The sequence below is a fragment of the Oncorhynchus mykiss genome, chromosome 5, assembly GCF_057628025.1.
Source record: "Oncorhynchus mykiss isolate SJ-2025 chromosome 5, ASM5762802v1, whole genome shotgun sequence".
Classification (NCBI taxonomy): domain Eukaryota; kingdom Metazoa; phylum Chordata; class Actinopteri; order Salmoniformes; family Salmonidae; genus Oncorhynchus; species Oncorhynchus mykiss.
The window spans coordinates 56632063-56653950 of NC_143026.1; the positions used below are offsets into that span (position 1 = coordinate 56632063).

The following is a 21888-nucleotide window of genomic DNA, read 5'->3' on the forward strand; positions in this document are numbered from 1 at the left end:
ACCTCCCGAGCGGCGCAGTGGTCTAAGGCCCTGCATCGAAGTGCTAGCTGTGCCACTAGAGACCCTGGTTCAAATCCAGGCTCTGTCGCAGCCGGCTGCGACCAGGGGACCCATGGGGCGGCGCACAATTGGCCCATCGTCGTCCGGGTGTTGCAGCGACAGGACTGGAACTACCAAATAGATACCATGAAATTGGGGATAAAAAAAGGGGTATACAACTTTAAATAAAAATATATACAAATAATAAAGGAAACACCAACAGGAAGTGTCTTAATAGGGCATGAGCCTCCAGAATAGCTTCAATGCGCCTTGTCTGTAACTCTACTGGAAGGATGCGACACCATTCTTCTATGAGAAATTCCATAATTTGTTGATGGTGGTTGAAAACCCTCAGGCGCCCCTCCAGAATCTCCCATAAGTGTTCAACAGGACCTGGTGACAGACTTATTATACCCCCCATGCTTTTTTGGGACCCCTCTTTCAAAGTCACTGAGATGGGCATTTTTACACATGACCCTAAGCATGGGGCGGCAGGGTGGTTAGTCTAGCCTAGTGGTTAGAGCGTTGGACTAGTAACCGGAAGGTTGAGAGTTCAAAACCCCCGAGCTGACAAGGTACAAATCTGTCGTTCTGCCCCTGAACAGGCAGTTAACCCACTGTTCCTAGGCCGTCATTGAAAATAAGAATTTGTTCTTAACTGACTTGCCTGGTAAAATAAATAAATGGATGGGTTGTTTTAGTTGCTTAATTAAGTCATGAACCACACCTGTTTGGAAGCACCTGCTTTCAATATACTTTGTATCACTCAAGTTTTTCCTTTATTTTGGCAGCTACCTATATATACAGTAAACGCCATTTCCTCATTACACATGTCCAATACGATTGTCTGAGTAACCGAGACAGACTGCGTCGTCATTTTCCAGAGTGTCTGACGTTAGCAAGACGCCAGCTACACAACTTCCACCCCTTAATGTTGTTGTGCCTGTTCATGCAACAATGGCTGAGATAAAGGAACCAGAATGTTAGTGATTGACTGGAGGAGGAGAGTGGCAGAGGCTGTTACTATTGTCCTGGTTTTCATTCGCACAGCCCACTAAATGGACAAGATCGATGGTATTGGATGAATAAATGACGGTCAACGCACAATCATTCAGATTGACGCAATTTTAGTGTCGTCTTTAATCCTTCTGTATTAAAATTGTAGCATGTATTGAGAAGTACATAAGTGACCATATTATATCTCAGCTATCTAAAAGCATTACATTGCAGTGCATGTCACATTTGGTAGACACTTGACCTCAAGGGGAGAAATCCATGACAAATGTTCTCATTCCTGAACCATGCAGACACAAACGGCACTACATAGTTAACAAAGTTTTTTAATTTGAGACATGAAAATCAGACATACTATATATTTATATGAATTTTCCTATATAATAATAAGTGCATAAGGTGACTATAATTTAAAAATACCAAGTCATTTCATTAGTGCGTTTTTTTATTATTATTATTATTTTTTTTAAATCGACTGAGGTAAACAGAATTTCCCAATTTTCTTGTGTGTAAGAAAATATGTATGTATTTGTATCCCTATTTGAGGTTAGGTGACATGTTAGCAGCCAAGGAACAGTCATTTGTGTTTCTCAGTGCACTTGGATCAGTCCTTCCTCCAACCTGCTTTCTGAGGACTTTTACTATTATTTGGGCCAGGGGACCCTATTCAAGTTACCTTGCAGCATAAGAATAATGTTATCTATTCCTTTTACTACTTCAACAACACAGTGACTTTCTTATATTGATTCATTTAACAGGTCCTTTTTACCATTCTATCTTTCCACCTCTTAGTACATCCATCTCTCTCGCTCTCTCATTTCTTCTTCTCTCTGAACAGCCTCTCCACCTCTCTCATGAAGCGCAGACAGAGCTCATCCTGCCAGGGCAGGGCCACACACTGTACAGCCACCGGCAGCCCCTCTCCACCAGTCACCGCCTGTAAACACACACAAACAGTCAGTCCCAACCAAACGCATGTTGACTAGGGACCGTATTCACAAACAATTTCTATAGGAGTGCTGGTATAGGATCAGTCTTCCTTTTTAGAGAATAATATATACAATTATATAGACAGGAGGGGCTGATCCTAGATCAGCACCACTACTCTGAGATTATTTTTGAATACGGGCCCAATGGCCTGAGTTCCAACTCAGCAACCAGGACAGGCCTCTGCTTCCATCTACTGGTTACAATGGAACTACAGGCTAAGATTCACCAGTTAGGCTACAGGTTGTGACATCTGGCATGGACAAAATGGCCACTTCAAGTCCGGATGGCGGTAAGTTCGTAAATAGCTAAATATCCTGTAAATATTTTAAGAGGAAGAGTGTGTTTGTGACTTTGACTGTACCTTTCTGTAGAGCTTGTCCCAGAGGTCCCCATAGTTGCCCTTGTAGTGCCTGAGTTCCTCCTCGTCCTCTGCTGTTACCTTGGAGACAGGGACCACCCCAGCAGGGAAGTTAAGGAGATTGTACATGATGGTGTAGGACACCGCACCTGAAGAGAGAGAAGGGGTGGGGCGGGGGGGTCTGGGTCAATAATACATCCACCCATAGTTCAATAAAGCAGGTGAATTCATAACAATTCCAACTGGTGATTCTACATTTAAAAAAATGGTCATGACTGAAACAAAAAACAAGCTTCATAAAACATTGTTTTCTTAAAGAGCTAGTTAAATCTATATTCCATTTGATAAGAGATCAAAGAGGAGAGATGGGTACTGGTGAGTTTCCCAGGGTAGTTATGGTTGTAGGCGGGACCCATCATGGGACAGAGCAGCACGTCCAGCTCACACCTTCTCCACTCTGCCATCACCTCGTGCATGTAGTCCTTGGAACACAGACAGAACTACTGTACATTTTCCTCAGCGCACTGATTTCCACACAACATTCCCTCAGAAGGTTTTTTGTCAAATTGATTATCATGCTGCAAGCTTAGTTGAACAATATAACATTGCCAGTGACTGGCATACAATAATCCATGCCATTCTGTTTTTCTGTATTACAACAAGAGACGAGATGAATGAAGACATTTAAATACATTTACAGGACACAATTTGTGCCTCCTCTCAGACCATCAGGAAACTCAGAGATGGCACAACTTCAAAATGTCTAGTACCTCCACATCCGCATGCTGTCTCCACAGGTCTTGCACAGAGCTGGTGAAAAAAGAAAGTGATGGAGTCATGAAGATTCTGCATTTCATACCATGGCATTGAAATAAATAAATATATATATATATATATATATATATATATATATATATATATATATATATATATATATATATATATATATATTTTTTTTTTAAGTGTCTTCCCATGTCATTTCAGCAAGCCATGACACACGCCATCTCAGATTGTTATGAAATCATTTCTGGAGTTAAAAACATAAGATTAGCATTTCTGCAAAATTGGCCAGTTTAAAAGTTTTAGGATTCACATAATATTTCAATAAATATACTACCCAACATCTAATTGGAACCAAACATATAACTACCATTGACTAAGAAATGGGGAATTCAATAAAATGTGACTGACCGCCTCGATTCGGTCTTATTTTAAAAATGGCCAAATTTTAAAAATTGTGAGGTTTTTTTTACATTGGAAAAAAGTAGAGAGAGCTAGAAAATGGTATATTATACACTACAGTTGAGGAACAATGGGAAAGTCATTCTGCTTGTAACCCCACTTTTGAGAAAATGTAACTTTAATGTTTTGTTACACCTACAATACCAGAGAGCTCTTCTTTGTCTACACCTATTCAGAATCGTTCACACCCTCTTAAGCCTTAGCCCCACCCATCTCTAAGGATTCACGCAAGGACATGTGGTAAACAAACACTATATAAAATCTATAAAATATACGTTTATTTTTCACATGCACAGGATACCGAAGGTGTAAACAATACTGAAGTGGTTACTTGCATAGTAGCAATATCAACAACAGAAAGTGTCCAGAAACAAAAATGTTGTACAACTATTTTTATTATTTGATGACGCTTACCAGACACACACACTTGTCTAAATTAAAGGGTCATGTGAAGGAACGGCTATAACCAGCCCCCAGGCACATCTAGCTAAGTGGATAGGTCACTATTGTCTAGACATGTACACATGTTCATGAAATACAATAGATGGCCATAATCACCCCCAGACACACCTGGCTAATTTGATGGGTCATGTAATAATATGTCCAAAGTAGTCTTTCGTTCAGAAATGTAGCTAGCAAGCTAAACAATGTACCGGGATAACCCGAACTCATACTACTACTAATACAAACATTGGCGCCAGCAGAGATGGCCGCCTTGCTTCAAGTCCTTAGGAAACTATACAGTTATTTGTTATTTATACATTATTTTATGTATTATTTCTTACATTGTTAGCCCAGGAAATCTTAAGTGTTATTACATACAGCCGGGAAGAACTATTGGATATAAAAGCGATGACAACTTACCAACATTACGACCAGGAATACGTCTTTCCCGAAGCAGATCCTTTGTTTCAGACCTCCACCCTGGACATGGGATCTTATCCCAGAGGCCGACACAAAACAACGCGGTCACCGCAGGAGAGGCAGACGGAGCGGCCTACTGGTCAGACTCAGAAAGCTAGCACACTATCCACCGCTCCTGAGCATATTACTCGCCAATGTCCAATCTCTAGATAACCAGATGGACAAAATTAAGGCACGAGTTGCCTTACATAGAGACAGAGTGTAAAATTCTGTTTCACGGAAACATGGCTCACTCGGGATATGTTGTCAGTCGATAGCCACCCGGTTTCTTCATGCACTGCGCCGACAGAAACAAACATCTCTCCAGTAAGAAGAAGGGCGGGGGTATATGCCTTATGATTAACGACTCATGGTGTAATCACAACAACATACAGGAACTTAAGTCCTTTTGTACACCTGACCTAGAATTCCTTACAATCAAATGCCGACCGCATTATCAACCAAGAGAATTCTCTTTGATTAGTCACAGCCGTGGATATCCCCAACAAGCAGATACCACATCGGCCCTGAAAGAACTTCCCTTGACTATGTAAACTGGAAACCATACATCCTGAGGCTACATTTATTGTAGCTGGGGACTTTAACAAAGTTTACCTGAGAGCGAGACTTCCTAAATTCTATCAGCATATCGAATGCTGAACACAGGCTGCTAGCATTTTGGATCATTGCTACTCTAACTTCCGCAACGCATACAAAGCCCTCCCCCGCGCTGCCTTCAGCAAATCTGACCATGACTCAATTTTGTTGCTCCCAGCCTACAGACAAACTAAAACAGGAAACACCTGTGCACAGGTCTGTCCAAGGATCACTTCAATCACGTGGACTGGGATATGTTCCAGATACACATCAATGTTGTTGTCTGAGGCTAAGCTGACTCGGTGAGCGAGTTTATTAGCAAGTGCATCGGAAAGGTCATACCCACTGTGACTATTAAAACATTTCCTAACCAGAAACCGTGGATCGATGGTGGCCTTTCAGGTTTTGTTGATATAGGACTTGTTTAACGGTGGATATAGATACTTTTGTACCGGTTTCCTCCAGCATCTTCACATGGTCATTTGCTGTTGTTCTGGGATTGATTTGCACCAAAGTATGTTCATCTCTAGGAGACAGAACGTGTCTCCTCAAGCAAAGAGGAACTAAGTTTGAAGGTAGGCCTTGAAATACATCCACAGGTATGCCTCCAATTGGCTCAAATTACGTCAATTTTCCCATCAGAATCTTCCAAAGCCATGACATTATTTTCTGGAATTGTCCAAGCTGTTTAAAGGCACAGTGAACTTTGTGTATGTAAACATCTGACCCACTGGAATTCTGATACAGTGAATTATAAGTGAAATAATTTGTCTGCAAACAATTGTTGGAAAAATTACGTGTCATGCACACAGACTTGCCAAACCTATAGTTTGTTAACAAGAAATTTGTAGAGTGGTTTAAAAACAAGTTAGTGTATGTAAACTTCTGACTTCAACTGTATATACTGCTCTTTACCATCTACTGCATCTTGCCTATGCCGCTAATCCATATATTATATGTACATATTCATCCCTTACATTTGTGTGTATGAGGTAGTTGTGAATTTGTTAGATATTACTGCATTGTCGGAACTAGAAGCACAAGCATTTCGCTACACTCGCATTAACATCTGCTAACCATGTGTATGTGACCAAATAAGTTTGATTTGTCATAGCTATAGTATGAATCTTCAGGTAGCTAAAGCTAACAAGCTAGGTTCAATGTTAGCTAGCGAACATTAGGCTATAACTAGCAATGCAAATGGATTTCTGATTTGAATAATACTACACAGATCATGCACGTAACATTAGCTAGCGAGCCAGAAGCTAATGTTTGCTAGTTAACAGTACGCTTTAACTTGCTCTAAGGATATAATTATTGTTTGGATAACCGTATTTACTATTATGTATTGATTTTTACATTTTTTCACCCTTTATGCAAAGCGCACTGCAAAGAACGGGAGAAGAATTCTCAGAATTATTGTAATGTTTGTTTGCGTCAATTAATCCCTTCAGGGACTGGTTGCCTATTTGACACAATAATAAAATTCATTCATTGCAATAAAAACAATTTTGAGACAATTAGAAACTTACATCTGAAAAATGTGGCTAAGACTCTTACCCGTATACATAGATGAACGCTTCACGGCAGACTGGAACCATTTAACTCTGTTTTATTTGTAGCTACATTGGCATGTGCAGAAAGTAGCTTGTCCCACAGATCTTTCAAAAGCACCTGCTAAATTCATGGCATCAAGTAGCAAAGCTATCGAGAACTACAAAAGTTAACGTTATATCTTTCAAAAACGGCATGGGAGAAAGGACTGCAAACACATACTGTACAGCTCACGCTATAGACAAAAGCAATCTACATGGCAGTGAAGAAGTTAAACCAAGGCCACATACCTTTTAAAGGGTTAATAATTTGTGTGATGATAAACTAAGGTCTCCTCTCAGGTGACCTCTGTATGCGTGTTAACACCTGTTTTGAGTGATATGGCCTGCAGACACTATCAGAAGGTGGAAACCGCCTACACTCATACTCCTCTTGTCTGGGTCCCACCGTGACGGAGGTTCTGAAAATACGACTGGGTTTCTGAGAACACAAGGCCACCGCAGGCCTGATGGAAACCTCCACCTGGCAGAAGATGCTTAGACTTATCTGATGTGAAATATCACCTTGTTATGAACCTATACCTACAGCATATAAGTTGCAGGATATCTTAGACACCTCGCAGAACCTGGGGAGAGCGATCATATACTGTACTCTGTACCAACATCCACCTGCAATTGTATTACTAAAGGATAATTTTAATACTTAAACAGAGTGTGTTTCCTTTCTACTACCAATATATGTAAGTTTCATAATTACATGGTCAATTTCTTCAGATGATCTGGTCTAACAGCAGACCAATCCAAACTCATCTCCGGGCATGTCCAGCCCATCCATTATCTCAGCCAATCAAGTCTAGAAGGAAGGTTACTGTCTTTTTCAGTGGCTAAACCTACTAGGCTCGTAATTTAACAATTTTATTTGTATTTACAGATGGAATACACGTGTTATTAAGGCACAAGAAAGTTCAAATGTTCCAGAAGGCATTTCTCCCAAAAAATTGATTGATTTAAAAAAATGTTTAAGTTCAAATGCTACTCCTGTGAAGTAGTGACCTGTGACATACGCCTAGTTTCCTGAAACGAGTCACAAATTATTAAAAGCCACCCACAGACACCCCCCAAACCTCATGCCTACCAACCCAACAACCAATATACAGTATCTGTTATCTATGTCTGACAAGTAGTATGGAGCTGCAGCTTGGACTATTGCTTCTTCATCCTATTTAAATTATTCCCTGGGGTGGATTTGGCATTGGGTGTGAGGGGTCCCTGGGTGGCTTTTGACACCCAGGGACCATAAGAATTATGGTCCAAATCGGATGTTAGGTTTTATAATTATATGAATCCAATTGGAAGAATATACATAGGTTCTTCTTACCTAGCTCCACACAGGCTTTCCATAGAGGCACCTATACGAGGAAACTGAAGGGAAAAAATAAGACCATTGACATACAGAAGTATCAGCCAAATATAACATTAGCAGTCTGATATACATCACAATACAGTTAACCTCCCTCTCTGTATGCTGCAGACTTGGAGAGCACTCACTATGGGCTTGATCAGAATGGATAGAATTTTCTTCACAGTGCGAGGTAAACCGTACGGAATAATCTGAACCCGCAGAGACGGGTCGACAGGCCCTCCTTTCCTACAATAACACCAAACAACAAAGTTAGTTTTTATCATTTTAGTGTGAATACTGGATAGTTCATTTCTCTCCCAGGGATGTTCTGGTTTAACTCATTGGGATTACCAGGGTTGTGTTCATTAGGAACTAAACGGAAGAAAACGGACTGAAACAGGGAGGGACTACATTGACTCCAATAAGAAATACTCATTGTCGCTTCGCATTTCAAAATGTTTTTCTATGGTGTGCCCAACTGAACACAATCCAGGGTGATTTGACTGACTCACAGGTTGCTGAGCATGGTAGCGCATCCATCGCCTGAGAAACCCCTGAGAACCAGCTCATGCATGGCATAGCTCAGCCTGGGGAGACTGAAGGGAACCAACTACAGAGAGTGAGATGAGATAGAGTAATACAATTTAATATCAATACAGTCATGGACCGACCTGTAAAGGAATTAACATCCACATTATTTTGTTTCGGTTATTCGGCAGTCCAAGTAAATCTGTCTCTGATAAGTGTTCAACCAAGCTCTGGTCATTTGTGCCTTCAGAAAGTATTCATACCCCTCATCTTATTCCACATCATGTTGTGTTACAGCCCAAATTCAAAATGTATTGAACTGATTTCAATGACAAAGTGAAAACATGTTCTTAGAAATGTTAGCAAATGTACATAGGTATTCACACCACTGAGTCAATACATGTAAAAATCACATCAGATTTCCTCCCAAACATAATGCCTTGTATTCAGGACATAAAGTTAATTTCTTTGCCACATTTTTTGGGGGGGCAGTTTTACTTTTAGAGCCTTATTGCAAACAGGACACATGTTTTGGAATATGTTTTATTCTGTACAGACTTCCTTCTTCTCACTCTGTCACTTAGGTTAGTACATGTATTGTGGAGTAACTATGTTGTTGTTGATCCATCCTCAGTTTTCCTCCTATCACAGCCATTAAACTCCGTAACTGTTTTAAAGTCACCATTGGCCTCATGGTGAACTCCCTGAGCGGTTTCCTTACTCTCCGGCAACTGAGTTAGGAAGGTAGTCTGTATCTTTGTAGTGACTGGGTGTATTGATACACCATCCAAAGTGGAATTAATAACTTCACCATGCTCAAAGGGGATATTCAATGTCTGCTTTTTTTAACCAACAGGTACCCTTCTTTGTGAGGCATTGGAAAAGCTTCCTGGTCTTTGTGGTTGAATTGTATGGGATTATAAAGATGACAGAACTACGCGAGTTTGTGTTTTGAGTTTCGTGATCGCACATTGAGATTAGTGGTTGCATGTACAACTCCCAAATATGTATTTTAAATTTCGCAAACCTTTATCACGATGAGTGAAAGATTTGTTGCATCTTTAATTTTGAACACATTCAATAAGACTTGTAATAATTCTTAAATTAAATTATGCTTGCAAGTCCATTTAAGACTATGAATATTCTGCTGTGAATAAAAGATACTTGCATAGTTTATCTGCGCGCGCTCTGAGTTCCCGTCACTGTTGTCACGTTACCAAGAGATTTGTAGAAAGATTCACAAGTAAAAATTTGATTTGACCTGTATTTAAGGAAAACAACTTCTTATTCTATATTTTTTAAGGTAGCCTTAAATAATTACTTTACCACATTGAATAGTATGCACTGTAAGAATAAGTTATTGAGATCAATGGACCCTCTTAAGCTTTTCAAATTTCTTTGAACGTAAAAACCCTGTATGTGTTTGTTTGCCTGTTTGTGATGTTTAGTGTTCCATGTTTTAAGGATGTATAGATTTTTGTAACATATTTGACTTTGTATCCTTCAAAATGTATGGAATTTCAATAATAATGTAATGAAACAAGCAGGGAGCAGGTCTCGACCTTCTACCCCAAAGTCCAGCGTGCTATCGACTGTGCCGCAAATGCATGCTCAAGCGGCAGAGTCGATATCCGCGCTTATAAACCCAGGGTCGTTACACTACTCCCTCCTTTCAAAGAGAGCGTCACCGCGCCAACTTGCGACTCGACGTCTTACAGGAACGCATTCACCTGCCAAGCACACGCACTGTCGTGGATGCAAGGTCCGATCCCACTTCTGACACCAATGTAATGAAACAGGTCTCGAACCCAACACTAGGCCCCTACCCAGATGGTCATGTGCCGTCGCAATCTTCTCTCCTCTTCTATCATCTCTCCCTTCTGCTAAATCCTTCTCCCTCCTGTCTCCTGATTCTGCCTCTTCGACAATACTCGTCCCTTTCCGCATCCTATGACTAGCACTGTCCCCTTTCCTCCCAGCCGGCTCTGACCTCATCTCCTGCTCCATGGCGGAGTGAATCATTGCGAGCTTACAGAACAGGGCTGTGGGCAGCTGAAAGAAAATGGAGGAAAACTAAAGTACCAGAAGACCAACCATCCTTTCACGCCCTCCTCTCTGCCTTCTCTTTCTCTGTATACACTGCCAAAACCACTCCCTACCACAAAATGTCAAGCTTCTGTCTCTAACCCAACCTTCTAAACAATTTCCACCTTCTCCTCCCTCCTTAATCCTCCACCCCTCCCTCTCTGTGGACAACTTTGTCAACCACTCTGAAAAAAAAGGTTGACAACATCCGCTACTCATTCACTCAGCCTATTGAATCCACTGGTCTCACTCACACAGAACTACCATACACCTTGAACCTCTTTCTCCCCTCTATTTCGCCAGATTCAATTTTGCGACTAGTGAGGTCTGGCTGCCCCACAACCTGCCCACTCGACCCCATCCCCTCTTCCGGACCATCTCTGGAGACCTTTGCCCATTCCTCACTTCAGCGCATGTCCCGAGTTGCTCCCCTCCTCAAGAACCCAACACTTGACTCATCGGACGTCCAAAACTATAGACCTGTATCCCTTCTTTATTTTCTTTCCAAAACACTTGAGGATGCTGTCTCTTATCAACTTTCTCATTATCTCTCTCAGAATAATCTTCTTGACCCCAACCACTCAGGCTTCAAGACAGGTTACTCAAATGAGATTGCTCTTTGTGACACAAGAGGCTCCACGCACTGCCAAAGCTGACACTCTCCCCTCTGTTCTCATCCTCCTAGATCTATCCGCTGCTTTCGACGCAGTGAACCACAAGATCGTCCTCTCCACCCTCTCAGGGCTGGGCGTCTCAGGCTCTGCACACTCTTGGATTGCATCCCACCTGGCAGGCCACTCCTACCAGATGATGTGGAGAGGATCCGTGTCTGCACCACGTACTCTCACTACTGGTGTCCCCTCAGGGCTCGGTTCTAGGCCCTCTCCTCTTCTGCAAGATAATTTTTGATTCACAGCAGTATATTCATAGTTGGAAATGGACTTGTAATAATCCAAATCTTATTGAATGTGTTCAAATGTCAAGTTACAAGTTAGCAACCACTTAAATCTTGCACACATCATTATACAAACATGCAAAATAAATCACACTTGCAAATCGTACTTGCAACCACAAATCTCAATGTGCGACCACAAAATTCAAAATACAAACTCACGTAGTTCTGTCATTATAATCCCATAGAATCTTTGTTTGAAATTCACTGCTTGATTGAGGGACCTTACGGATAATTATATGTGTGGGGTACAGAGATGAGGTAGTCATTCACAAATAATGTAAAACACTTAAGAGCACACCGAGCGAGTCGATATAACTTGTGCTTAACAAGTCACATGTTTACACCTGAATCACAGGCTTTCCATAACAACTAGGTTGTTGAATACTTATTTTTAATACAATTTGTTAACATTTCTGAAAAAATAATTCCACTTTGACATTATAGGGTAGTGACACAAAATCTTAATTTAATCAATTTTAAATTCAGTCTAACACAAAATGTGGAAAAAGTCAAGGGGTGTGAATACTTTTTGTAAGCAAAGTAGATCAGTCTGGAGCTGGGGGTTACCCACCGTGTGCCCTGCGCTCTCCAACAACGCCTTGGTCTCCCTCAGGGCTCGGCCCATGCTCGGAGAGGGCATGGCATAGCCGTCATTCTCGTAGTACCCGATCCTCAGGGGCTTGGAACGCTGGTATACCTGGAGAACAGAGGAAGAACACAGTATTGATACATAGGAGAATGTAGATTGCTGGGGGGGGGGGGGGGGGGGGGGGGGGTGTATAGGTCCTTTCTGCATAATGTACCTTATAATGGATTTTGGCATCCAATTTCAATAATTTGATATGGACACTATCATTTGATAGATATTGATAAGAGCAAGGCATATTGTAATATCGGTTTATTCTTCTTGTCAACCTACATTATGTAAAAAAAATAAATTAAAAAAAAGCATACACGACTGTTGCTGCATGCACAAAACCCTCTCAGCAACCTTCTCACAGGCTGTCAATTTATCATAATCCTACTTAAATTGCCTGCTGATGATCCAGCAACAGTTCATGGGCTTCTCATTGTATTCAAACTGGTTGAGTAGGTTAAGCTCCTAGAACATTCAGACCAGAACATCAACAAGCAGCTGTCTCGACTTCACAGATCCGTGGAAGTAAAAACTAAAAGTGAACATTCAGACAGCTGCAATGTTTTGTGTAAAATCAATATGCATTGATATGTTATAATAAAACAATTGCAACTGATATCATTAGATTTTACAAAAGGGTGCCCATCACTAAATATAATAATATCATTTGTTTGTCTTCAGGGATATCCATTGAACAATGATATGTATCCTACGAAAGGCTCCAGGATGAATTTTCCTTTATGTACAGATCTAGGATCAGCTTAAACTCCCACAAATTTTTTTTTTTTTTAAATGAAATGACTCAGCGTTTAGGGGCAACATCACCCTACTCCCTATGACAGAGAAAGATCCCACCTGTTGGTTGAATGGGATTGGGGGAACAGTAGGGTCCAGTCTGAACATGTGGTCACAGAGCAGAGCTTGCATACAGAGAGCCAGGCCATCCACGTCCCTTGCCATGGGCCCAAAGGACGACAGCACTGGAACAAGAACACAAACAATTGGTGTCATCTTGACAGTGGCGAGTCAGTTGTTAAAAAGGTAACAATAACATCTGTTATTATGTTGTTACTATCCCAAAATGACTATGTAATGAGCATCCTTTTGATACTATTTCTACATTTTTTTCCACAGAAGAGCTCTGCTCCCTATTTTCTCTATGTATGTAGGCGTTATGATGGAGGGGTTCAAGAAAACATTAAATTTATTTAGCTATACATGTGCAGGGTGGAAAGTTGTACGTTTGAGCCTTACCTGACTTTTGGCCCCGGCTACAGGAGGAAGCACCTCGCGAACTGAAAAAAAAAAAAAAAAAAAAAAACAAGTCAATATCTAACCAAGCCCATCAGGTCAATAACTCACACACACACTGTCACAACTTCCGCCAAAGTCGGTCCCTCTCCTTGTTCGGGCGCCGTTCAGCGGTCGACGTCACCGGTCTTCTAGCCATCGCCGATCAACCTTTCATTTTGTCTTGTTTTCCCACACCCCTGGTCATTATTCCCTCATTACATGTCGTTATTTAACCCTCTGTTCCCCCCCCCCCATGTCCGTGTGTGTAATTGTTTATTGTTGAGGTTGGTGCACGCTTCCGGCTGGTTTGCGCCGGGTTTATTTTATTTACCTGTACTTTGTGCTGCCTCACTTGTTCGTTGGGCATTTTTTTTTGTGGTGCAGTTAAGTTCTGTGCAAATGATTGCCTTAGTAAAGTGCTTTGTCCACTCATCTCTGCACCTGACTTCGATGCACCAGCTACACTCACACCCTCAATTATGCTTTTACAGAGGAAATAAATGTCTTGTGATGCAATCGTTCTTGAACTGTGCTCAAGGTTAGGAACATTGTAAAATATTACTGAAGTCCTCACAGGTTGTCAACAAGACACTGACAGACCCACTAACGTACACATGCACGCACCCCCCCCACCCACCCACCTTAGCCTGTTGGCCGTGGGTTTAAAGCCACAGATCCCACAGAAGGATGAAGGGATGCGTATGCTGCCCCCAATGTCAGAGCCCATGCCCAGGACCGAGCCCCCTCCTCCGATCAGCGCTCCCTCCCCGCCCGATGAACCCCCGGGCGTCTTTTGAGGGTTATGGGGATTCAGAGTCAGACCGTAGATGGGATTACCGCAGTCATAGCTGGACATGGGGACAAGACAGAGATGTGGGTGAAAACACTGATTGCTAAGAACATTAGTCACGGGGTGACCAATCAGCTTTACTCTGGGTGCAGACTAGTCTGATCATTGGACTTTGATGATTGTCTTCACAAATTCCTCAATGACATTGCTCAAGTCATAGCTCTTGCACTAAATTACATCACCTAATGTAGTGTGTGGCACATTAAAGCCATTGTTACCCTATCTATGTCAATGTATTGCTAGTGTATTATGTTTATTCATCAGTTGACATTGTATATGGTACACAAATTATATTCTGAATCTCATTTGTTGCATTTGCAAGTCTAAAACAACTATTCACCTTAGCAGGCTTTGGGGTACGTTGGTCTTGACGAAGGGAATGGCACCTTGTCTCTTCAGCACTTCAACCAGCACACTGTCCCCTGTGGCAGGAAGGTCCAACTTACAGATCACGCCACACGTAGAGTCATGACCCTAAATACAAAAACAGGAAGATAAAAAGTAAATAATTCACAATAAAAATAAACTATTTCAGTAGACATGAACATCTCTGAACCCAGAACTATGATACTGGTAGAGCCTGTGTCACAAACAAAGACACAGGCCTACTATGGGGGTGCTTTTCTGTACACAGATTAAGCCAATGTCCTGGGCTAACAAGCAAGCTCAAATGGAGAATCTCTATTGAAAGTGCATTGGTCCAGGACTAGGCTTAATCTGACTAGGAAATCCCAGCTATATTTACAGGGAAAAATAACAATTAATGAAAGACACTGAAGTGACACCTAATCAACACCTTATATCCAATATTTTCCTTGATGCTGACAGGGACCCCATAAAGAAGACCATCCTTGTGAGAGCCAATATCCTCCAGCTGATCCCAACTCTCCAGCAGGACCTCAGTGCAACAGTTCAGTCTCCTATTCACCTCCAATGTCTGTGGGAACACAGAGGGGGGGGGGGGGGGGGGGGGGGGATCAATGGGAGCACTTGTAGATTGAAAGGTCTTAGTAGCCCGGTCCCAGATCAGTTTGTGTTGTCTTGCCAACTCCTGTGGTCATTGCTACAACAAGAGCACAAAACAGATCCCAAACAGTTCTGGGACCAGGACAGACTGATCACCACAGCAGCATGCCCCAAAATACATGATGCCTATTGTGTGATAGCCATTCAATGACTGATCGTGCTGCATTGTTTTGTAAACAGTGCAAATATAATTCAGGCATGTCATCATAAATGCATAGGCCTTTTCAGGGCTGTGTTGGCTGTGACAAGGGTTGCACATTTTGGGGAATATTCAGGTGGAAACTTTCAGTGGGAATTAACAGGAATATATGGGAAATATTAATACCATTTAAATTATGTTTTTTCATTGGATATATTTACCATATAGAGAGACATAATTAGACAATTGCAATTTATTATATCCTTCCAATAGAAAATTAAAAAACATTTAGTTACAAATTGAACTTTAAATGAGTTGACTCTTCACATGGGATGATTTCACTGAACATACTAAAGCTTTGGTTGTCTTCCTCTCAGGGTTCCATGTCTTCTCTTTTGACCTCAATGTCAACCTCTTGAACATCAGACTGAGGCCTCACCTTCACCATCACTTTCCAACCTTGTTGAGGATGGCTCGTTGTCAGGCTCAAAAAGCCTCAAAATTGCCCGGATGGCCAACAATTTTCCAACACTTGTATTGGTCAGCCTGTTGCATGCTTTGGTGTGTGTGTTCCCAAACTAGGACCAGTTGCCCTCTGAGGCGGCTGATGTTGGTGGGATTTGGAGGATGATGGGGGAAAGAGCCTCACCAGGGGGCTGATGAGATACAGTTGAAGTCAGAAGATTACATAGGTTGGAGTCATTAAAACTCATTTTTCAACCACTCCACTAATTTCTTGTTAATAAACTTTTGTTTTGGCAAGTCGGTTAGGACATCTACTTTGTGCATGACGTCATTCTTCCAACAATTGTTTACAGACAGTGAAATAATCTATCACAATTCCAGTGGGTCAGAAGTTTCCATACACTGAGTTGACTGTGCCTTTAAACAACTTGGAAAATTCCATGAAATTATGTAATGGCTTTAGAAGCTTCTGATAGGCTGACATTTGAGTCAATTGGAGGTGTACCTGTGGATGTATTTCAAGGCCTACCTTCAAACTCAGTGCCTCTTTGCTTGACATCATGGGAAAATCAAAAGAAATTAGTCAATACCTCAGGAAAAACATGGTAGACTTCCACAAGTCTGGTTCATCCTTGGGAGCAATTTCCAAATGCCTGAAGATACCTCATTCATCTGTACAAACAATAGTACACAAGTATAAAAACCATGGGACCACGCAGCCATCATACCACTCAGGAAGGAGACTCATTCGGTCTCTGAGAGACGAACGTACTGGTGCAAAAAGTGCAAATCAATCCCAGAACAGCAGCAAAGGACCTTGTGAAGATGCTGGAGGAAAATGGTACAAAGTTATCTATATCCACAGTAAAACAAGTCCTATATCGACATAACCTGAAAGGCAGCTCAGCAAGGATGAAGCCACTGCTCCAAAATAGCCATAAAAAAGCCAGACTATGGTTTGCAACTGCACATGGTTACAAAGATCGTACTTTTTGGAGAGATGAAACAAAAATAGAACTGTTTGGCCATAATGACCATTGTTATGTTGAGGAAAAAGGGGGAGGCTTACAAGCCGAAGAACACCATCCCAACCGTGAAGCACAGGGGTGGCAGCAGCATGCTGTGGGGGTGCTTTGCTGCAGGACTTCACAAAATGGATGACATCATGAGGAAAATTATGTGGATATATAGAAGCAACATCTGAAGATATCAGTTAACGCTTGGTCGCAAATGGGTCTTCCAAATGGACAATGACCCCAAGCATACTTCCAAAGTTGTGGCAAAATGGCTTAAGGACAACAAAGTCAAGGTATTGGAGTGGCCATCACAAAGCCCTGACATCAATCCTAAAGAAAATTTGGTAGCAGAACTGAACGTTTTTGGGAGCAAGGAGGCCTACAAACCTGACTCAGTTACACCAGCTCTGTCAGGAATGGGCCAATATTCACCCAACTTATTGTGGGACGCTTGTGGAAGGCTACCCGAAACATTTGACCCAAGTTAAACAATTTAAAGGCAATGCTACCAAATACTAATTGAGTGCATGTAAACTTCTGACCCACTGGGAATGTGATGAAAGAAATAAAAGCTGAACTAAATCACTACTATTATTCTGACATTTCACATTCTTAAAATAAAAGTGATCCTAACTGACCTAAAATAGTGAATTTTTACAAGGCTTAGATGTCAGGAATTGTGAAAAGTGAAGTTTAAATGCATTTGTAAACTATGTAAACTTCTGACTTCAAGTGTATGTTGACACGACTGTCATATTGCATCTCCATCCCAAAGCACTTGCTAGGAAGTGTACTTCGACAGACTGCCAAGAACCTTGCCCTCTTCCAAGCCAATGTGGCGAGACACGGTAGTGATGACACCATAGGCCTTGTTGATCTCTGCACCAGACAGGATGCTCTTGCCAGCATATTTGGGGTTGGGTTTTGAATGAAAGAGCGGGAAGATCGAGGAACAAAAATATTGTCTATCGGGCAGTATGCAGCTATGCTATTGTAAATAGAGTATCTTATGCATACTAAATAACCGGCCATTTGAAAAAGGAAAATGCAATAAATATTTACTCTGAGCTACGCTTCGGTAGATTGGTCGTAGATAGAAGGCGGCGTTGCCCAGCAGGGATCTCTTGTCCTTTGAAGAATGTCTCTGGTGGTAAACTGGATACGTTGTAGTATCGTTGTGTGTTAGATTGAATACGTCGTCCGTCCTTTCCTAGCCCATGTTCACAGCGGCTGCTACTAACTCCATGGCTAGGAGGTATCACTTCTGGACTGAATAAGAGTTCAAAGTTCATACCAAGTGGCCATACTTTTAAGCTATATTCTGACTGGTATAGTTGAAATTCATCCTTCCGCCGTTTAGGTTGTCACCTTCACGTTGAGAGTCAATGCTAATTTCGTTAGGCTCCTGTGGTTCAAACTAAAATTACATTTAATCTTTTCACAAATAGTTTAATATTTAAAACATTTAAATTGCACAACAATTCCATGTGAATCTGATAGCTGGAATGTGTCGACTTTCCAAGATACAGTTTGTCATCCTGTCATTAGTAATAATGTCTCAGACGCCTACTGATGACATATTCATTAAGTACCAAAGCGCATTTTCAACTGGCTGGATTAACAAAATAGGGTCCCGTTTCCCACTTTTTGATGTTCCCAGACGCTCTATGTTAACAAAGGGATTTTCAATAGTCACATCGGTAGAGTAGAGAAGAAAAAGGGGAAAAGTATTTATGTGGGTCATAAACCTCCCCCAACATTATGACAGTGAGGACTAGGGCCATTTCCCCCAGAAATGTCCGGGAACTTGCAGGTGTCTCGGTGGAAGAGTGGGGTAACATCTCACAGCAAGAACTGGCAAATCTGGTGCAGTCCATGAGGAGGAGATGCACTGCAGTACTTAATGCAGCTAGTGGCCACACCAGATACTGACTGTTACTTTTGATTTTGACTCCCCCTTTGTTCAGGGACACATTATTCCATTTCTGTTAGTCACATATCTGTGGAACTTGAAGGACTAAAATTCTAAAGACTCCCACCAGTGATTATGATGTTATTAATTTGTTTACATGCCATTGTACTTATGCTCACTGTGTAGCTGAATATTGAGGCCTCTGTCTGTGTCTAGCTCTCTGCCAAAACCTGCAGCCCCGCGTCTGAGAGAAGGTGAGAAAAGGGACTGAGGGTGATAAGACACAGAGAGACTGTTTTTCTCTGAAACAAGGGCAGATTTGCATACCACTTGAGACTGGTTCTCAGAAATCTTGTGTTAATAAGAATAACATGTCATTTTAGCTGCACGTGCAGGTTTAACATAGATCACTTGGGTATATAAGATCCTGTCTTTCTTTTGTTCGGGGAAGAACTCAGGAGACAAGTGCACATTTTGAGTGATCTTTATTTGTTAAGTAAATAAACAGAGCCCAGAAAAGTGGAACCAATAAACTTGTTCAGTTTATGTTTCAGTTGTTGAATCTTATGTTCATACAAATATTTACACATACGTTTGCTGAAAATACACGCAGTTGACAGTGAGAAGATTTTAATTTTTTTGCTGAGTTTTTTTAGTTAAGCAGTTAGATTAAACAACTCCTTTGTAAGATAAATGTTTTACAATGAAACATGTATGAAAACATCTGAATTAACACTCCTATGTTAGCAGGCTCAAGCAAGCTAAAACCAGCATGGTAGCAAAAACTAACTAGCAGAAATTGTTAACAAGTTAGAAATTATGTAAACAGGCTTTGCTGTAGGATACTATTTATAAGTTAACAAAAAAAGAATGTCATAAAATATATTCACCCCAGTCAGTATTGTAATCAAAACTTACCAGAAAGCATTTAGTTATTGCCTCAGAGCCCACACTACTACACTACAGCATCTCATTAGTGTGCAAGATCTTGAAAATCAGCTGTACATGTGATGGAAGAGTGCACCGCACACGTGATGGATGAATGTACTGCAGAGGGTTGTAATTCCATTGAATTGGGGATAGTTTAACCAAAATATGCTACAAGACCTAGACTTGCCTTGTGTATCCCACAAAAAAATCCCCAAATTCAGGGCTTAACTTCCCATGGAACATAAACAGGTTAGAAGGTGGTTAATGATTTGCAGAAAACATTGCAGGAGTACAATGTCACCAATGCTTGCAGTGAAAACAAAACACACCACCTATAGAAATAATGCAGTCCACAAAATTCCACATTACAAAAAGCTGGAGTAACCTACAGTATATGTGATTGCTGGGGGTGTTGATTGAGTTGTGCATTACCTTTTCCACGTATGAGTGGAACACAGCTTCTGGAGTTAGTGTTCCGCCCTTCAGTTGTTTGGACAGCTCCGCCAGTGACAGTGAGAGGATGAGAGAGGTGTCCGTTTCAGGGTGCTGACATGGGAGTCAAAGAGGGAAGAGAATGAACATTAGGTACACCACCAGATATCTATCTAGCTACTCGCTCTGAAAATCAAAATGAAATGTCATGCCATTTCAGGTAGGGTCCTCAAATACTTACTCCTCCTTTCAATACATACATGCATGACTAAGTGGCAACTGGTTTGAACATGAAGATGTTGTGATAGTACTGGGGTGGCTATCTGCAAGCTAGAGTCACAGCTGTGTCGGACTGACTTATCAGCAGGGTTGAATGTTCATTCGTTGAGGTTGTTAGCTAGCGTTTGCTAAACTAAAGTCAAACTTACAGATTCGTTGAACTGAAGGACAGCAAGCTCTGCTCGTTGCAGTGACGTTTCTTTTCGGGCTTTCGCCCTCTGAATTTTCTTCCAAGACTGTTTGTGTCTGAACCAATTCAGGAAAAGCATCAAGGCACCTGTACCGCATGCAGTGGCTGTCAGAATCACTGTCCAATTCGGCTCAGCCCCAAAAATTACTTGTTCAAAGTTGTCCATTCTGTCCATAACGCTCTGACAGCTATCTTCCACCTTCTACTTCCAAGTACACCTGATGCAGTCAGGTGCTTCTCGCAGGGTTCGGGTTAAATGCGTTTGACTCCGCCCACAGTGAGCCCGGCCCCGAACTGCAGTCAGGGGCTTCTCCCTACTCGTAGGGGTTTTAATTAAGGGTGGTTGGCATCCAATTCCAAAATACATCCCTACACGGGCTAGGGGACCTGTGAGGTCAGAACATTCGCCAACAGGATTTCTTGCAAGGCCTCGGCTGTGAAATCCTAAAGAAACGTTCAGCTGCATTCACAATTACAATTTTCTCAGACCTATTCTCCGCTTGTGCTGTACAGTTTATGACCACTGCAAATCGGCAGCTAGGACAACGCACGTTCCAAACTCACGACACTGCTGTACATGTGAGGAAACTGCACCCTTCTTGTGTCATCTCATCACAACACAGGGATGGGCTCGAGGCTATCCAATAGCAGAGGGAGAGGCAAAGTCTAGATAATCTTCGCCAACAATAGCAAGTAGTCGAGGCTCCAATTTGCCTCATTGCCTTCAGATGGGGAACTTGTGACAGCTTTTCTTGCACACTATAAAAAGTAAGATCTTACCAGGGGTTGTTGATTGCATGGAGGCATGCTATACAAGGTTTCCATTATGTGAGATTGCATTTAAGCAGAACATAAAAGCAATTGTAATTCTTTGCAATTATCCAGTTGTTGTGAGACCAATGACCAAGTTAATTCATGCTGCACTTGCCACATTGATACAGCAATACCTCGATCCCAGTCTCAATAGCTACCGCCAGCTGGTAGATGAGATTAGATGCATCACAACTAACAAAAGTATATTACTTCAAGAAATCCAACCAGTTACAAAAAATA

At 41.6% G+C, this 21888-nt stretch overlaps 1 protein-coding gene across 1 annotated transcript; it reads right to left on the reverse strand.

The window, feature by feature from the left end:
* Window positions 1-1149: 1149 nt before the first annotated feature.
* On the reverse strand, window positions 1150-21885 carry LOC110524068 (fatty-acid amide hydrolase 1). The gene is made up of 15 exons (XM_021603380.3): window positions 20795-21885; window positions 20367-20480; window positions 15243-15383; window positions 14787-14920; window positions 14238-14444; window positions 13558-13598; window positions 13159-13283; window positions 12238-12363; window positions 8611-8708; window positions 8245-8344; window positions 8075-8118; window positions 3172-3211; window positions 2775-2883; window positions 2405-2550; window positions 1150-1990 (listed from the first exon to the last, which is right to left on the reverse strand). Exons 1-15 carry the CDS (start codon window positions 21008-21010, stop codon window positions 1868-1870), a joined length of 1764 nt encoding a protein of 587 aa, XP_021459055.2. The 5' UTR covers window positions 21011-21885; the 3' UTR covers window positions 1150-1867.
* Between the last annotated feature and the right edge of the window lie 3 nt (window positions 21886-21888).